This window comes from Astyanax mexicanus, chromosome 1 (assembly GCF_023375975.1).
Source record: "Astyanax mexicanus isolate ESR-SI-001 chromosome 1, AstMex3_surface, whole genome shotgun sequence".
NCBI classification, from domain to species: domain Eukaryota; kingdom Metazoa; phylum Chordata; class Actinopteri; order Characiformes; family Acestrorhamphidae; genus Astyanax; species Astyanax mexicanus.
Genome location: NC_064408.1, coordinates 39,268,456 through 39,286,434, shown reverse-complemented (window position 1 = coordinate 39,286,434; position 17,979 = coordinate 39,268,456). Strand labels below are relative to the sequence as shown.

Genomic DNA, 17,979 nt, shown 5'->3' with positions numbered 1-17,979 from the left:
AAGAAGTGAAGATTGCTGAAGTGTGTTCTCATGATTTACCCCAAAAGTCACCTGACAGCACTAATGCTGTTCTTGTGTCTCTCTGTAGGTGGCCTCGTTCCTGGTGATCGGTTTGATGTCGATGATGATTCCACTGTGCAATATTTTTGGAGGACTGATTGCGGTGTGCTTACTGATGGGTCTGTTTGACGGATGTTTTATCTGTATAATGGCGCCCATCGCTTTTGAGCTTGTTGGTCCTCAGAACGTCTCACAGGCCATTGGCTTCCTGCTGGGCATGATGTCTGTTCCAATGACCGTCGGACCTCCTATTGCAGGTAAAGCTTCACAGAACAGTTTAATATGTGTGCCACTGCAGGACAGATCACAGTACAGGACATACTGTAATACATTACCGGCCAAACTAATCTATTCTACAGAACAGAATGTAGGGTCCTTTAAGATACATCATTTCAACTTCAAGGGCTGGTTAATGAGCTCAATTATTAGAGATAAAATAACAGTAAGAGTGGGAGGTGGGTGCTGGTGCAATAGTGCCCCCTGGTGTTTTAAGTCACCTTAGGGAGAAATGCTTCATACACCTTAGTACTGTTATGTCTTTCTAATAATACACACAAACCTTCCTTTTTAAAAAGCTATTAAACAAACTTTCACACATTAAAGTGAACTTTTAGTTTTGGAATGATAATAAATACCAGTCCTAAAAGTAAATAATCGACATAATTTTAACAAGTGATGCAAAAAAAAACAGAATATTTTTTATGTAATTATTGAGCAAAACAATCCATTATTCTTTTTGCTAAAGGTATGTGAATTTTCCTTTCATGGCAGTGTTTCATGAACCTGTGTGACAAAGGATGGATTTTGATGGTGAACACCCACCTGACTTTAATTACAGCTTTGAATTACTTCTATATGCACATAATTTTTTATACTAAATATTTATTAGTAGATAATTTAGAAATAAATATATTGTCTGGCTATTAAATGATTGAAGAGATTTTCTGGTTAGGTTTATGCTAAAATACTAAAATAGTAAATAGTAAATTACCATTAACATTTTATTAACTATATTAAGTTAAGGAGTAAATACACTTCTGTTTTTACACGTTATGGGTGCAAGCCGTGAATTTGGCAAATAAAATAACATAGCTGTGTTGCTGGTGTAAATAAATCTTTGTATTTATTTTTGTGTTTAAGGTTTCCTGAGGGATTACCTGGGCAGCTACGATGTAGCCTTTTACCTGGCAGGAATCCCCCCCATCATAGGGGGCGCTGTGCTGTGTCTGATCCCCTGGGTGGAGCAGAGAGAGAGAAGGAAACGTCAGCAGAAAGAATCAGACGCAGACGCAAACGGCATGCTGGAACAAATGCCGGGACAGCAAGGAGACATGACCAAGGCCGAGAATCCGGAATCAGTCATATAAAACAACAAAGACACATACACATATTTACAAACACATAAGCACATACATACATACATGCACACACACATATACATATATACAAATTATATGCAAACATTCAAACACACTCATTATACATACACACATCCCAAAACAATCTGCATTAGTTTTTTATTTTTGCTACATGCAGATTACACACACACACACACACATATTAATGAAGGAGAGACAGAACTGAGCTGTGTGTGTAGTACTGACAGTAAGTGCTCTTATTGATCAGCATTTACACCAAAAAGAGGAGACAAATGACAAATGGGGTCCTGTCAAGAGCTTCACTTCATCTCTCACCTCAACATTTCAACAGGAAAAGGGGAAAACTTGAAGAAGGGGAAATATTTCACAAGGGAAATCATATTTTTATAAGGGTGCTTTAACGAAGCCGCTGTCACTTTTTCCTTATTTACTTTTAACATGTTGTCTGGCACACTTTTATATCTAATAGAATTCACTGTCCAAACGACAGCATGCTTATTTAAACTTTAAACTCTAAAGTTTCTTTATTTAGATCCACATGACACATAAAATTAATTTTATATAATTAATTTTTATTTAATATATTAATAGATTTAAAGTTACTTTACTCTGTTCCCCAACTTAACCCATTTATGTCCATATTTAACACAAAATATACAGAGAAGAGATTCGAAGATTATTCGTCACATGTAAGCTCATTATTTCTTCATACAAATTTTAGCAGGTGGACATAAATTAGTTATACATAGTGACTTAGTAAATTGCCTTAAAATAGAGAAAGCATCAGTTTTTTAAAGGCATAAAACGTGAATATGCTTATACGTTTAGGAAAATAGAGTAAACTTTATACAAAACTAAGCAAATCAAAATTAAGCCACAATGTAATCTTAAATGGCCTCTGGCATTTATTTCCTTTTGAAGATTTTTACCTAATCAATCATTTAAATAGTATAAAGTATTTGTCAGGGCTCCTCTCTTATGTTTGTCTTTTTATTTTTTAGGCTAGTGATTTTCATACAAAGAATGCACAGAAATATTGTATTCATAACTGCATCGGCTCATAATAAAAAAAAAGATAAAAAGAATAGTTTAGAGCTGTTATGCTAAAATGGTGCCATATTTTCCATTTTTGGTTGTTTTGTGTTGGTTGTGTCACATTTCCATAATGTAGGGGATTCTAGTGCCAACTGCTACATTTTGTGGAAGTTTGTGTTTTCGGCACACAGTGTTTTAATTTACCAAGTGCCTTACAGTTTTTATTCATACTTTCACTTCAAATTATACATTAAGACCCTGATTATTGTTTTATATGATTATTGTTTTGATAGCTAACTATTATATGTTTGAATCAAATTGTTTAAGCAGCGTGTTTAAGTTAAATGTTTTTATAGCTTATCAGCTGATATGTATATGGAAATTTGGAGTTTATTCAGGTAGGGAGAGTACTAAATTTAAAAATCTTTAGCAGGTTCTGTTTCACTATGCAGCACAAATGTTTGGCTTATAGTGGAGTTTAAAACTAGAGGTGGGCAATATGGCTATTTTATCGTATTGTGATAAATGTTGTTATTGTGATATACAATATGCTTTTCTGAGCATATTATGAGTTCTTATAGAACACTCATTAACTGCACATTGCTTTACGAGGAGTGTAATTAGTTGTGCTTAAATGAATTAATAGCAGCACATTTAATAAAAGGATGGGATAGTATTTGAATAGCAGTGTTTAAAATCTGCTGCTATTGGTGTACTTTGTTTGTGATACATTAATTTTTTATATTTTGTATTTTTAAAAGGTCTATAGTATGATCTAGTTTTTTTTATTATATTGCTCACCCCTTCTAAGAAAAAAAACTTCTGACAAACAGGGCCTTTTGGATAAAAATTGGAAATATTTCCATAGTTGATGGTATGGATGGTTATGGTTTAAGATCACACACATTTTCTATATATTTATTTTTCTGTTTTATTTCTAGAAGATCACTTTTGTAGTAATATAAAATATTAAACGTCACAGTGCTGTTCAATAAATGAATAAGCATAGCATACATTTATGAAATTATTAGATTAGTTTAAGGTGAAAGAATTAAACTAATTAGATAATTGATTGTTTATTACACAAATATTACTTTTATCGTTTTTGCCGTTTTCATACATTAAATGGATTTTTTTTCCTCAGTAACTCACACTGGTTGATGCACAGGTTTATGAGTTTTTGTAATATGATCTACCTCAACTGACATAGTTGCTGAGATGTTCATTATACAACCAGAAGGGACGTGTTGCAGTTCATGCTTGACTATCAAAGTGCTCATGCAGCTCCTCACCTACTTTCCTTTTTGTTATTTTTGATCATTTTTAGCACTTTGTGCAAATGGGATCAGTCTGTTTTGTCCTGATGTTGAGATGTGCTGAATCACACCAGTGTATTAAATGTATTATAGCAGTGTTCGTGCCTTGACAATCCCAATACAGGGTGAATAAACAAGCCAGAAATGGATGTGTGTGATTAAAAGGAATCAAAAACCAAAGGCACAGTATGCTACAAGAGCAACACAGTAGAGCGCTGTCATTTTGTATCATTTCAAAGGAGCACATCAGAAACTACAGATGAATATTGTAAAAAGAAGCTTTAAAAAAGACATAATTATGCAACCTTATAAAAAACATGCAAAGCTTAATTATTGTTTTATAAGTCAGAACTATGCTTTAACATACCTCATTTCAGAATATTACACAATATTCACCTGGGCAATACTACATTTTCATCTTTGTCTTATTCTTACTGACCCACTCCCAGCTTAGAATTGTTAATTAAGCAGTTTAGCAACTAAACAAAAATAATTATTCTTGTCCTTCCAATGAATAAACATGTATTAACCATTTCTCCCTTTTAGGAGAAATCTGATATTTTCTTTTAAGTGCCTTTGTGAAGCCTAAATAAGTCTAAAGCACATTTTAGTTTTTGCCCAATTAAAAACAATAAAATTCTCTTAAATTAGAGACATGTTAGAAATCTGGTTATTGATTATTGGAGGGGCTCATGTCTTAATTAATATTAGCTTGGCTAAAATTCAAAACGCATTCCTGATCTGACCCTCAGTGCAGTCGATCAGTCAGGACATGTTTGATATCTGTTTTGTTGCGTCTTTAGCTTACAACAGTTGATGCTAGGCTAACACTGCTAACAAGCATGAGAGTTCCACACCATAAAAACACACAAAAACTGTGGACCTTATTTAAACATTAGTGCTAAAACACCAGTAAAAATACTAAACACTGTGACACAGAGGTGAAAGGGTTTGCGTTTACTTAAATATTCAGCTTGGTGGAGAAGTTCATTTTTGTGTTTATAGACTAAAGTAAGTTACACTGTGACTGTGTTCTAAAACACAACAGTTTGCCAAAGAAATTTAGGTCTAGCTGCGTTTAGAGAGATATATTAAATGTGCGTATGTGTTTATAGAGACGTGATTAGTAAGAGATTCTGAGTTCGTTAGCTCTGTTAGCTTAGCATCTCCTGTGGTGAATTAAAGAAGCACACCTCAGAGAGGCACCAAGCAGTTCTTGTTACTTAATTTTTTTTTTTTTTTTTTGCAGAACTAACTAAAAATAACACTGCATTTTTTTTATTTCTTGTGGTGGCAAACTGGGGAATTCACTAAATGCAAATTTCTTTCGAAAATGTTTCTTTTTTAACAAAGTGTTCATATTTTCTTTTGTGTTTTTTGTCTTTTTATGCAATGTATTCCAAATATACCAGTGCAAGTATGAAAACGTCTTGATTTCAGAATATGCTTGTGTACACTAATGTGATTATTTTCACTAGATACTCTGTAGATATTCTCAGCTTTATCTTCACACTTTCAATGATGTACTCAGGTAAACAGCCCCCACACTCTTAACTAAACAGGTGCAGATAAAGTTTTTTTGGGCGATACCATAGAAGCCACTTTTGGTTGCTTAAAGAACCTTTCAGAGCATGAAGCTAAACTGTTTTTGTATGTTGTAAAACTTAGTTTTACTGTTCGTCAGCTCTGTTTAAAAACTTATTTCATGTGTATGAACCCTGTTAAAAAAATGTGCTCTGACCCCTCGCCCTCCTGCACAGGTATAATCTCGTAGATAATATAAGGAATTCTAGCTGGTGGATGGACTGAAATGACTAAATTGGCAGAAAAACTTTTTTCCTCAGTGGTCAAGCTAAATTCTGTAAATTATACAAAGATGCTACTGGAAAAATTAGAAGTTTGATTACTTGGTTTCCACTGTTTAAGTGATTCAGCAAACAGTGGACCTCATTTACACATTTCTGCCCTGACTTAAACTACACTATTATAATCTGTTTATAGTACTATTACACTTTTAAACCGGACTACAGTGATAACTCACACTCTGCTGAGGTGAAAGTGTTTCTGGAAACTCCACCATTCGTGTATTGTGGGTTTTGGAATGTGTTCAAGAGTTAGGGTTAGGTGTCTAAGATCTGCACAAAGAACTGTTCAGGAACCTCTGTTTTTAAGAGTGTGGGAAATTACAGGCTTGAATTATCGTTAATGCCATCAACTTAAACCAAACCACACTGAAAACTTGACAATTCATTCTACTCATTGGGAATGTGTATTTTTTTTCATCTGTCCAAACAGCGTCACTTGAGAGCATTTACTCTGATGTAGTGAAAATTACAGAGAAGTGCTGCACTAGCGGAGAAGCTGTACACTTTAAAACCGGAATGTATTAGCACTGCAGAACTGCAGCAGTGTGGGTCATTTCTGTGTATTAAAGTTGTGTCTAAACAGCAACACACTAAACTGCTTTAGTTTCTGCTTTCGTGATCAAATCACACAGATGATGGATTGTGTCGCTGAGCGTGACTGATGTGCGTCATTACCTGCCTTTTGATTCATTTTCTTATTCTTTTTTAGTTTCTTTCAGCTTGTATGTATGAAGTATATGACATGCATGATTTAGTTAATTTTGTAATATGCACAACGCAATAAATAAACCTTATGCAATTTTTATAAACCTAACATGTGTGATGGTGATTAATATGCTTGAGATACCTGGTGTTCCTTTCTAAAATAATTATTCATACTTATAAAGTCAAAGCATGCAAAACAGCTGATATTTATTATTAAACACTATATTTAAATTTAGAGCAATAACTGTAACTGTAAAGATATCAAAAGAGTAATCAAAAGATTGATAACCCTATATGTTTTTTTTCTTATCCAACCACAATCAGATTCACTCTATCTGGATGGGAAAACGTATCTGGATAGGGTTTTTTTGAGCGACGAGAAGCCGAAATAAAAATAAGCGGAAATGAAATACGGATAATGAGGCTATTTTTAAAACGTAAGGAGTAACTTAGAAGTAAAATTAAACATATTTACTCCAGTAAAGAAAGGATAACCAACCCCTTCAGACCCTGCGTTCATTGTAATGGACATTATGTATTCCTGTACTTAACACAGATTGAGACCTATTGTCTATCAAATAAAAGCTGAAAAATAAAGTAAACCATGGCAGCATCCCAGATAATCCTAGTTTTTTTCCAGCACCCCAGTTTTTCCTCCATAATGTTACAATGTTTATTTTACTCTTTAGGAATACTTTATGAAATAAAATAACTTATATAAAACTATACAGAATAAAAATATAAACAAATAATGTCACTGCTATGGACATAAGAATAATACATATTAAAAAATAATACATATTGATTGTAGTTATTAATTGAATCTTTATTTTTGAGTGCATTACATACATGCATTACATACGTATATAGTTTATCATCACTGGAACGTAATTCAGGTTTAAAGGGTTAAGGTAAAAAGTATTTGTTCTTGGTTATTTGACACCTCTGATTATAATAGTTTTAAAAAAAAATTAGGTTTAGTTCTGAAATGCAGAGGGACTTTTATTTGCATAGTCTTATTGCTACCACCGGAAGTTTTCAAACTTAGTTTCCGGTGACGGGAGCACGGGACTGACGGGGTGTCCTGTGGCGGAGCTCGGGACGGTGCTCTGGCTCTCGGCTCTTTATATCTACGGGTTTTATTTCACTTCTCCTGGTCTCGGGACTCCCCTGGTTAGACATGCTGGAGAGCGGGGTGTGGAGCGAGTGCGCGCGCTGACCCGGCGGTTTATCCTCGCGCGCGCTGTGCTGTTCGGAGTTCAGCAGCGGGTCTAATGGCTCCCGGCGGCGGGAAGAAGAAGCGCGTCCGCTTCGCGCGCGCGGAGGAGGAGACGCTGTTCGAGCAGCGCGCGGAGAACCGCGACCACCAACCGCAGCTGCGCGTTGAGCGAGGAGGACAGGGCTCGTGCGGCCGATGGATGGTTACCGTGACACTGTGCACCTCGTTCCTGGGACTGGTAATGACATCACATACCCACGGGGCTCATCCGGGTACCGCACTGTGGGAGGGGGCTGCGGGGGGTGTGCTGTAATTTATAGTGGAGTAAATCTAGAATAAGGCAGAGCTTTCAGTAACTTCTCTAGTGTGTTACTTTAGTTAGTGTGAGTTAGTTTCTTCTAGATGTTTTAGAATGAGTCTGTTCTACTGGTTCTAAAACGAACCGTCCCTTTGAGGAAGCTGTATCATGAACTGGAGTGTTCTAGAGTGAACATATAATTCCTATAAACTCTAGCACGAAGGAAAGTGAGTGTTCTAGAATAAACACAGAATTCATAGAAGTTCTAGTATGAAGGGGTATGAGTGTTCTAGAATAAACATAGAATTCCTAGAAGCTCTAGCATGAAGCAGGGTTAGTGTTCTAGAATGAATATAGAAGTTAAACGTTTTTGCATGAAGCAGAGTGAGTGTTCTAGAATGAATATAGACATTCTAGAAGCTCTAGCATGAAGCAGAGTGAGTGTTCTAGAATGAATATAGAAGTTTTAGCATGAAGCAGAGTGAGTGTTCTAGAATTAATATAAAATTCGTAGATGTTTTAGCATGAAACAGAGTGAATGTTGAAAAAAAACATAGAATTTCATGAATCACTGTTGCATGGATTTTATTAGAGTGAATTGCTGGGGGTTCTAGAATAAGTGATTCTTTTCCTGGAGTTCTAAATGAGTTCTAGAAGTTCTTGATTAAAATACTTCCTTTGAGTGAGGGCTTTAGAATGAAGCAGTTTCAAGGGGACATTCTAAAGAAATTTCCTTCCTTTGGATGGGGGTTCTAGAATGAACAAGTCTCTTCTAGAAGTTCTAAAATAAATCTGTGCTTTAGGGAAGTTCCAGATTCAGTTGCCTACTCTGAGAAGGGGTTTAAGAATGAATGAGTTTGTTGTGCAAATTCTATAACATAACAGTTGTTTGAGGCAGTTCTAGAATTAAGCAATGCTAAGGAAAGTTTTACAGTGATTAGCTTCATTTGAGTGGGGTTCTAGAATATATGAGTCTATTCTAGATGTTCTAAGCAGTGCTTTTGAAGAAATTCTAGAATGAACTTCTTCCCTTGGATGATGGTTTTAGAAAGACTGAGTTTATTTAAAAGTTCTAGAATGAACCAGTTCTTTAGAGCAAGTTCTAGAATAAGATTTTTATCTAGATATATATATGTTTGATCATTGATCAGGTATTAATAACAATAGTATTGAGGCTGAAATTGTATTTTTCGTTTGTGAGAGTAAATTATAAAGGTCTGTTTAAATCTTATCTGGATCAGCAGTTTGAATAGAGAGGTTGTAAAACCTGCTCAACTTCCACAGGCCACAACCTTCACCCAGCTCTGCATTAAGCACCTGCTGCTGTCTTTAGAGCATAAAAGCAAATACGCACAGTTAAATGTGTGCGATACGTTCATTGAGGTTATCTCACAAATTCACATTGTGTGTTTGTGTGTGTGAATGAGCAAGAGAAACAACATTGATTGTATATTGTATTCTTAAAAGTTTAGCTGTAAAGTTTAATAAAACAGTAAAGACAAGACATTTTATGAGCAGTATCACAATCACAATACAGTACTGACCATTTGACTTTTAAAGACTGGAACAGGGCAACAGTGCTGTCAAGACTTCTTGTGTCAGTATCAGCACTGGTCCAATACTGTATAGAAGTGTCAGAGTCAGCACTGATATGATACTGCATGTACAGTGGTATGAAAAAAAGTTTGGGCACCCCTGATCATTTTAATGATTTTCCTTTATAAATCATTGGTTGTTCGGATCAGCAATTTCAGTTAAATGTATTATATAGCAGACGAACATATTGATATTTGAGAAGTGAAATGAAAGATTTGGTTCAACAGAAATTGTGCAAAAATTCTTTAAACAAAAATAGGCAAGTGCATAAATTTGGGCACCCCAACAGAAAAATACATAAATATTTGGTAGATCCTCCTTTTGCAGAAATAAACGCCTCCAAACTTATTTTTTATAAAACATCTCCAGTTCAGTCAGGTTTGATGGTTTCTGGACATGAACAGCCCGCTTTAAATCACACCACAGATTTTCAGTATTATTCAGGTCTGGGGACTGAGATGGTCATTCCAGAACATTATACTTGTTCCACTGCATGAACGCTTTAGTAGATTTTGAGCCGTGTTTAGTGTCATTGTCTTGTTGAAGTATCCAGCCCCAGTGCAACTTTAACTTTATCACTGATTCTTGAACATTGTTCTCAAGAATCTGCTAATATTGACTGGAATCCTTGTGACTCCCATGCAACACGATTCCCAGTACCTGCACTGACCACACAGCCCCACAGCATGATGCTACCTACAGTATAATTTGGTGGCAGTTCCAAGTGTTTGTCCTGAAATGCTGTGTTCTTTTTCCACCTTGCATACCGCCCTTCAAATAACTCAATTTTAGTTTTATTAGTCCACAGCACCTTATTCTAAAATAAAGCTGGCTTGTCCAAATGTACTTTGGCATACCTCAAGTGACTCTGTTTGTGGCGTGTGCTCAGAAAATGCTTCTTCTGCATTAATTACTCTCCCATACAGCCTCTTCTTGTGTAAAGTGCACTGAATAGATGAACAATGCACAGTGACTCCATCTGTAATAAGATGATGTTGTAGGTCTTTGGAGCTGGACTGTGGCTTGACTATGACTGTTCTCACCATCCTTCTTCTCTGATTATCTGAGATTTTTTTCTTCAGGTCTTAACTAGAACTGTGCCTGTGTTCTTCTATTTCCTCACTATGTTCTTAGCTTTTTATATCCTTCCCCTAAACCATGATGATAAACAATCTTTGTTTTCAGGTAACTTGAGAGTTTTGTTTTGAGAGTCCCATGTTACCACTCTTCAGAGAAGATGAAAAGAGAAAACTTGCAATTGGTCACATTGACCCTTTCTCATAATTAGGTTCATCTGTGTATGTAGGTCAAGGGTCAATGAGCTTATCAAAAAAAAAAGAAAAATAAATTTTGTGTTCCAATAATTAGTGCTAAATGTATTCAAATCAATAAAATGACAAGGGTGCCCAAATTTATGCACCTGCCTAATTTTCTTTAACGAATTATTGCACACTTTCTGTAAATCCTATAAACTTCATTTCTCTTCTCGATAGTCACTGGGTCACACAGTGTAAACAAGCATGTTCTACTGTCTGTCTGTTTTTTTAGGGAATGTGCATCTCTGTTTTGGGGCCAACATTGGAGGATTTGGCCAAAAATGTGAATAAAAACATTAGCAACATCTCCTACATTTTTGCTGGCCGTGCCACAGGTTATATTGGGGGGTCCCTGTTGGGGGGAATCCTTTTTGACTTCGTCAACCCTCATCTACTGCTGGGTAAGAACACACAAGACAAAGCCCCTGAATAAAACATCATGCATATTACTGACATTGTGGACATCAACACAGTTGCTGATAAATTCTTGCAGAATTCTTTAAATATATTAAAATATAAGGGCATAAATGAGAGGCTGAAATGTCTGGGGTTGTGATTGGTGGTTGTGTGTGTGTGCAGGTTTTTCCATGCTGGTGACGTCGTTTGGGATGTTTGCAATTCCGTTCTGTAAAAAAGCTCTGATACTCACCGTCCTCGTGTCCAGTGTGGGCGTGACCATGGGCATCCTCGACACAGGTAAGAACAGGCGTTCTTTCCAGCATTACCTTTAAGTGCAGGAATAAATGTTACTGTGTGTAACTCTTCTTAATTCTAATGTCAACTTTTTCTCTTTTTTTATCATGTTCAGTATTCAGTATACAGTGCATACTTTTTTGCAGATTCAAATGTTGTTAGAGCCTCATTAGATGAATAGATATTTATTCAAACCTAGATGGGCTCTGAGGGATCCAGCAATCTTAAGGTACTGCAACGATTCTGTTCATGCAGCTTGCCATCTGCTGCCGAAAGCCCTGAGAGAGCACAAAGGGTGATGTAGATCAGCACGAGGCGTCTGTGAGCTGATGTATCAAAACAGAGTCGCTGTGCTTTCCTCCGAGTGCGCTGTGTTGCTACTCAGCAATGCTGCATCAGCAGCAGTTAAAAAACAGGCAGTGGCTGACTTCACATGTATCAGAGGAGGCATGTGCTAGTGTTCACCATCCTGGTGTTGGGGCATCATTATTGATAGGCGGAGTCCTAATGAGTGGGTTGGGAAGAAAATGTAAAAAAAAAACCTATATTGCATTAAATGTTCCTGTTGCTGTTGTTTTTGTTTTTAGGTGGGAATGTGTTGATCTTGAACACATGGGGTGACCAGTCTGGACCTCATATGCAGGCACTCCATTTCACCTTTGCTGCCGGGGCCTTCGTCTCGCCGATTGTCGCCAAGATGCTTTTTGGCCATGAGCCCGTTTCTGACCAGAATGCATCTGTGACTGTTGAAGCCGCCACTAACAATTCTAAGGCGGTCACATCAGTTTTGCACTTTTTCCACAGTAAGGGATTCGTGCAGATGTCCATGTGGGCTTACATTGTCATTGGTGCCTTTGTCATGCTGGCATCAATGTTGTTCTTCATTCTCTGCTCCCGAAGCCCCTCATCAGCGGAGAAAACGTCCTCGACTTCGGGGAAACAGCTCATCGCCAAACACCACATTGTGCTGATCGTGCTGCTGTCCTTATTTTTCTTCTGGTACGTCGGTGCCGAGGTGGCGTACGGTTCCTTCATCTTCAACTATGCCAAGAACTACGTGGGTATGAGTCAGACCCAGGCCGCTGGGATGAACTCGCTCTTCTGGGGCTCGTTTGCAGCCTTCCGCGGCTTGGCGATCATTTTCGCTACCTGCGTCTACCCGGGCACGATGATCCTGCTCAGCCTGGTTGGCTGCACCATATCCGCTCTGTTACTGGTCCTATTTAGTCGCCATGAGGTGGCGCTGTGGTGCTGCACGGCTCTTTATGGAGCATCAATGGCGACCACATTCCCCAGTGGGATCTCCTGGGTGGAGCAGTACACGGTAGTGACTGGAAGGTCCGCTGCAGCGTTCGTGGTTGGGGCAGCACTTGGTGAGATGGTACTTCCTGCTTCAGTGGGTTTCCTGCTGGATCGAGTGAAGGATCAGCCAGTACTGATGTATTTGGCTCTAATAACTGCCACCGTCACCTCAATCCTCTTCCCTGTCATGTACAAACTCGCATCACCAGGTGGGTTCCTATATTATTTAAATAGAGTTAAAATATTAGAGTTAAAATGTATTTTGTCAAAACCATTGTTCATTTTTTATTTAATTTTAGTCTTTGTCTTTTGAATAAAGTGTATATAAGTTTCACATTTTAGTCATTTAGTTATTAGTTTTAGTCTAATATATTTTAATCAAATAAAAAGTTTGTATTATGTTTTAAGTATTTTATGTTTGCGTTATTTTGAGATTTATTGCTAATGATTATTAAAATAATAGCCTTTAAATCTTGTTACTTTTAAATTATGCTAACATAAACATATTTAAAGCAACTGATCTGTAAAGGTAGTGAAACTAATAAAACCTAGTTTCTGAAATTAAACATTTCTACTGCAGTACACATTTATACTAACATTACTGGCTTTCAGTAGACTAGCTTAACAGCAATATTTCAGCAACTCATCCAGTAACAGCTGGTTTAGCTGGTAGATAAAGTCACTGGTTAGCTGTGGGTAAACAAAGAGAGCAATCTTCTGTTCATAGTAAAATATCCAAAACAACAAACCCTCCACCTATTAAGCACTTAAAACCCAATCATTGTATTTACAGCGACTAGAGAGAGGGCAGTTTTCCTTCAGGGTTTTCTGACAGAAACAGTGAGTGTTAGGAAAAAGATAGAGTGACTGTTTTCTCTTGTGCGTTTATTAATCCATTCAATCCATTCAACGCTAACATGCATTACCCCTTAAAGTAATAGTATTTATAATGCAGTGAAGGCTATGTGAATTATCTCACGGCTTGAGTAAAGAGGCGTTTGTGGCCAATAGAAGAGAAGGAGCAGCGGGCAGCGTAACAGTTCTAGCAAAATAATTAAAATATAAATCCACAACAGAATGCCGTGTACCACATAAAATCAGAAGGATGTCATTAAGCATAGCCAGACTTCATACATACGGCGCACCAGATTACAAGGGGACTGTCGATTTTTGAGAAATTTGAAGGATTTTAGGTGTGGCAATAATTTATTAAGTAAACTTTGTTGAATATTATTATTATTACCAGTTGAGTCACCAGCTTATATATATTCTTCCCCCCATGTTTAGTTTCGTTCACATTAGTTTTGTTCTGTCTGGTTCCAGGCGGGGGCGCTGCACTGAGGAAGCCTCGAGCCAGAGGCAGAGGTGATGCAGATGAAAGCGACCGGCAGGCATTGCTCGATTCCGCCGGCAATGATGATGAGGAGGCGGAGCCGGAGGAAGAAAGTGGTGGTGGTTTGGAAGCTGACCAATGGAACGATGCAGACTTTGAGGTGATCGAGATGGACGACACGAGCCTCGTTAACTCACCAAGTAAGGTCAGGACATCTCCACCTGACGCTTCGTTCAGCTCCCAGAGCGCTCCATCTTCCTCCACCACTGCAGCCGACAGCCCCCGTCTCATCGCACCGGACAACACTATCACCTTCCTGACTGACTCCCCACGGCGCAAACTGATGCTCGACCGGGAGAAGAACGACTAAAGCTTAAGAAAATTAGCCAATCAGCAGTCAGAACCAGTGGTGGCGTATCTTACTGGATCTGTTTTGGCTCTGAATGGATAGTTCTGATGATCTGTTAAGGCTAATTTTCTCACTGTGCTGGTAAAGCTAACTGAAACCATCCCATAATCAATTAGGTTGTCCCTAATTAAAATACGTCTGTATGACAGAGTCTGGCTCCAAGCCTGAAAGAATATTTAATCACTGCAGTGTGTATATACATATGTGCGTGTGGACTGAGCACAAGACCGCTGCCCCTTGCCTTGTTTCAGAGGTACTGCACCTGTTTATTCTCTAAAGATCCTGATTTGCTGATCCTGCATGACCAAAAAAAGCTAATTAAATGTAAAACAAATCAAATCAGCTGTTCTGGTAAGAGAACAATCACAAAATCTGTTATTTCAACTTTTTTTTATAGGAATTAACAATTTCAATGGCTTTGCATTTCATCATTTCTATAGATCAGTTCATCAAGATGTTCCTGTAGTGTCTGAAGTAAAACAAATTAAGTCAATAAGTTTGCCTGGACATAGATGATGTTGTCCTGCTCCAGTTGTACTGTAGCTTTTCGAGCCATATTTCCCTTCTCTTCTTCTTCAGCATCATCCTGATGTTTTCAAGTACTTTGAGAACCTTGTAGACAGATGACTGCACAGCCACAAAACACAGACAATGAGCAAAATAAGTAAAGAAACAATCATCTAACAACAGATGTTAATAAATGTGTATTTATAATGCTGAGTCTTGGGCAGCTGCTGTGATTCTTAAATCAGGTGTAAAGGTTAAAGAGATAGTTAGACTGTTGTGGATCAGCCAATACAGTAAAGCCCCTTCTGGATGGGATTAGTTTCTCTGGGGGACTTCTGTGAAAAATATTTCACACTTTCACTCAGTAATAAAAATCTTGCATCTGGATTACAATTAAAAACAGGAGAGTTTATTGGTCACGAGATCTGAGAAAAAAACGTACATGGTCGTTCCAGACGGGAATAAAATCACAGAGCAGCCCCCCATAAAAGAGGAATTTACCCCAGGACCCCCTGAAAAAGTAATCCCGTCCAGATAGGGTTAAGATGAGGTTAATGTAGTTAGCTAACAAGCAGTAAAACTCACCCCTCACCAACTAGCGTGATGCTAGCAATTCCACCTTACCTGGAGTGACAGTTTCACATTGGCAGCTGAACAGTGATGAGAAAACCATTGTACTGAAACTGCAGCTGTGTTAAAGTGAAACAGAAAAAAATTATAAAAATTATTCAAATTTAATTTTAGCCTTGTCACATAGGCTAAAATAGGTGGCTCACCATTTAAGGTGAACTGAAATTTTGGAAATAGGTGGCTCACCATTTAAGGTGAACTGAAATTTTGAATGAGAAACCGGTTGCTCACCATTTAAGGTGGAACTGGAATTTTGAACGAAAAACTGGTGGCTCACCATTTAAGGTGGAACTGGCTTTTTAAACGAGAAACTGGTGGCTCGCCACTTAAGGTGGAACTGTAACATTACATTTGAACGATAAACTGGTGGCTTACCATTTAAAGAGGCACTAAACCATATTTTTTCCATTAATAGCTGAAATGTGTTCCTTCGAAGTAATAAAACATACCAGTCCTCCTAAAAAAAAGAAGTATGACCATTTTCTAATCTTTAAAATTAATCTTGGTCATTTCCATCTCTGCAGCGCCCTCACAGGTTCAACTGTGCTATAGGCGAGGATGATGTTTCCGTGTCATCTTGGTCTCACTCATAGATTGTGTATAGATGGACAGAGCATCGTCTCTCAAAGGTGAAGCCACCACAGGTCGGGCGCCCCCTGCTGTTCGGTTTCAGAAAGCTGTGTAACCCCACAATGAGTAGGCTGTCTCTCCACAGCCTTTCTCTCTCCTCTGGTCTCTGCTGGGCAGAATCGGGTGTCAGGATCGCCAACATGGCAGGAGATTTTGTCTTCATTTTCATTGAATGAATGGGAACGGCAACACGACGTCCATCTTTTTTTACTGTCTCTGGTCTCATCAGAGGCACACTGCTGCTGCTGCAGCTCAGCCAATCAGCTCTCCCTCCTGCCCCGCCTCTAAACCCATACATCACCCAGTGCCCCTCTCAAACTACCCCTCCCTTTTTTTTTTTAAAGCCTTTTTAAAATTTGAGCTGAGGGTGGTGTCAGCTTAAATCAGGGGGTTTAGTGCTGCTTTAAGGTGGAACTGAAGTTTTGAATCAGAAACTGGTGTTTTGCCATTTAAGGTGGAAGTGAAAATTTGAACTACAAACAGTTGGCTCACCATTGAGGGCGGAAATTAAATTTTATTGAGAAACTGGTGGGTCACCATTTAAGGTGCAACTGAAATAACAAATTAGAAGACTCTCTGTATCTCTACTACAAACAAACTGAAGGCCAGAACAAAGTTAAATACAGTTGTAGCATCTTGACTGTGTCTATGTTTACAGATAGCAGTGAAACATTCAGTAAAAGAAACTACATAGAGTCTATTAGAGATTTCTGAAGGACACTTTTTAAGGAGAGTGTTTAGTGTTAAGAGCTGATTGGTGAGGCTTGAGCTTTCTTTGTTTTAGCTCTATTAGCTTTACTTTTAGCTTGGCTGACCAACAACACCTAACTTAAGATGGGAGAAGTGTGTAAATGTTAAACAGTTTTTGCTGAACTCCTTTAAACTACCCTGTGGGTGGGTTTTTGAGTAGTTGAATGTTAAAAAGCTCTTTTGATTGTTGGGTGTTTCCCTGTGTGTCAAGGTTTTTATGAAGTTTGCTTTTGGGGTAGATAAGCACTTTTTTAGTGAAGGATGTATTCAGTTTGATTCAGCCGTTTTACAGACAAAAATAAAGCACTACATTAATCACCTGTACGGGTCAGGTTTGATGTATTGAAGGTGTGTTTATGATTTATTGAGATTTGATTGTTTTATTGTGTGTATTATTTTAATCATGCCGTTTTCTGTATCTGCTTTAGCGCTCTCTCCGCTTTAAACCCTGTGTGGTGTTTACTCTCAGCTTGTCCTGTCTGGTGGAAATATAAGCCTTTTGCACTTTACCTAAATCTCTGAAGATGTTTTATTTTAAACTGCCAAATGACGACGTAAGAAACCTTTAACTGTGTATTAAAATAATCCTGTTTGAAGTTATTGATTGTCAAATGTCTGATTTTCATTTTCTAATAAATTAAAACAGTGGTGTGGCTGTTTTATGAAGGAAACTGTATCTGCACTATTATATGCACGGGCCAATCACAATATATATAATTACACTCAATCTCCTTCTTATCGGCTCCATAGTGCGACAGATTAAATCCATATTCCAGAAGAATCATCCACTGTGTGACTCGCATTGATTTTTGCCAAATTCCCAGTCTTTCTTTTGCCCGATAGCCAACAAACTGCGTGCACTGCTAGAAAGGTAGCCATCTTAGAAAATGACGATTCTGCCAGACATAAACAATCAGTGTATCATTGTTAATTCAT

General features: G+C 37.8%; 2 protein-coding genes across 2 annotated transcripts in view; both read left to right on the top strand.

Annotated features, from left to right (window-relative positions):
- slc16a10 (solute carrier family 16 member 10) overlaps positions 1–6,469 on the top strand; it is a 46,152-nt gene extending 39,683 nt beyond the window's left edge. The window contains exons 5-6 of the mRNA XM_022685164.2: positions 89–317; positions 1,201–6,469. Coding sequence (XP_022540885.2) covers positions 89–317; positions 1,201–1,427 — 456 coding nt within the window. The 3' untranslated portion in view covers positions 1,428–6,469. The remainder of the gene's footprint in view (positions 1–88; positions 318–1,200) is intronic.
- A 948-nt stretch (positions 6,470–7,417) lies between these two features.
- mfsd4b (major facilitator superfamily domain containing 4B) lies at positions 7,418–17,683 on the top strand. Its single transcript, XM_049477826.1, has 5 exons — positions 7,418–7,817; positions 11,022–11,190; positions 11,369–11,485; positions 12,070–12,993; positions 14,108–17,683. The coding sequence occupies exons 1-5, from the start codon at positions 7,635–7,637 to the stop codon at positions 14,485–14,487; spliced, it is 1,773 nt and encodes a 590-aa protein (XP_049333783.1). The 5' UTR covers positions 7,418–7,634; the 3' UTR covers positions 14,488–17,683.
- The last annotated feature ends 296 nt before the right edge of the window (positions 17,684–17,979 follow it).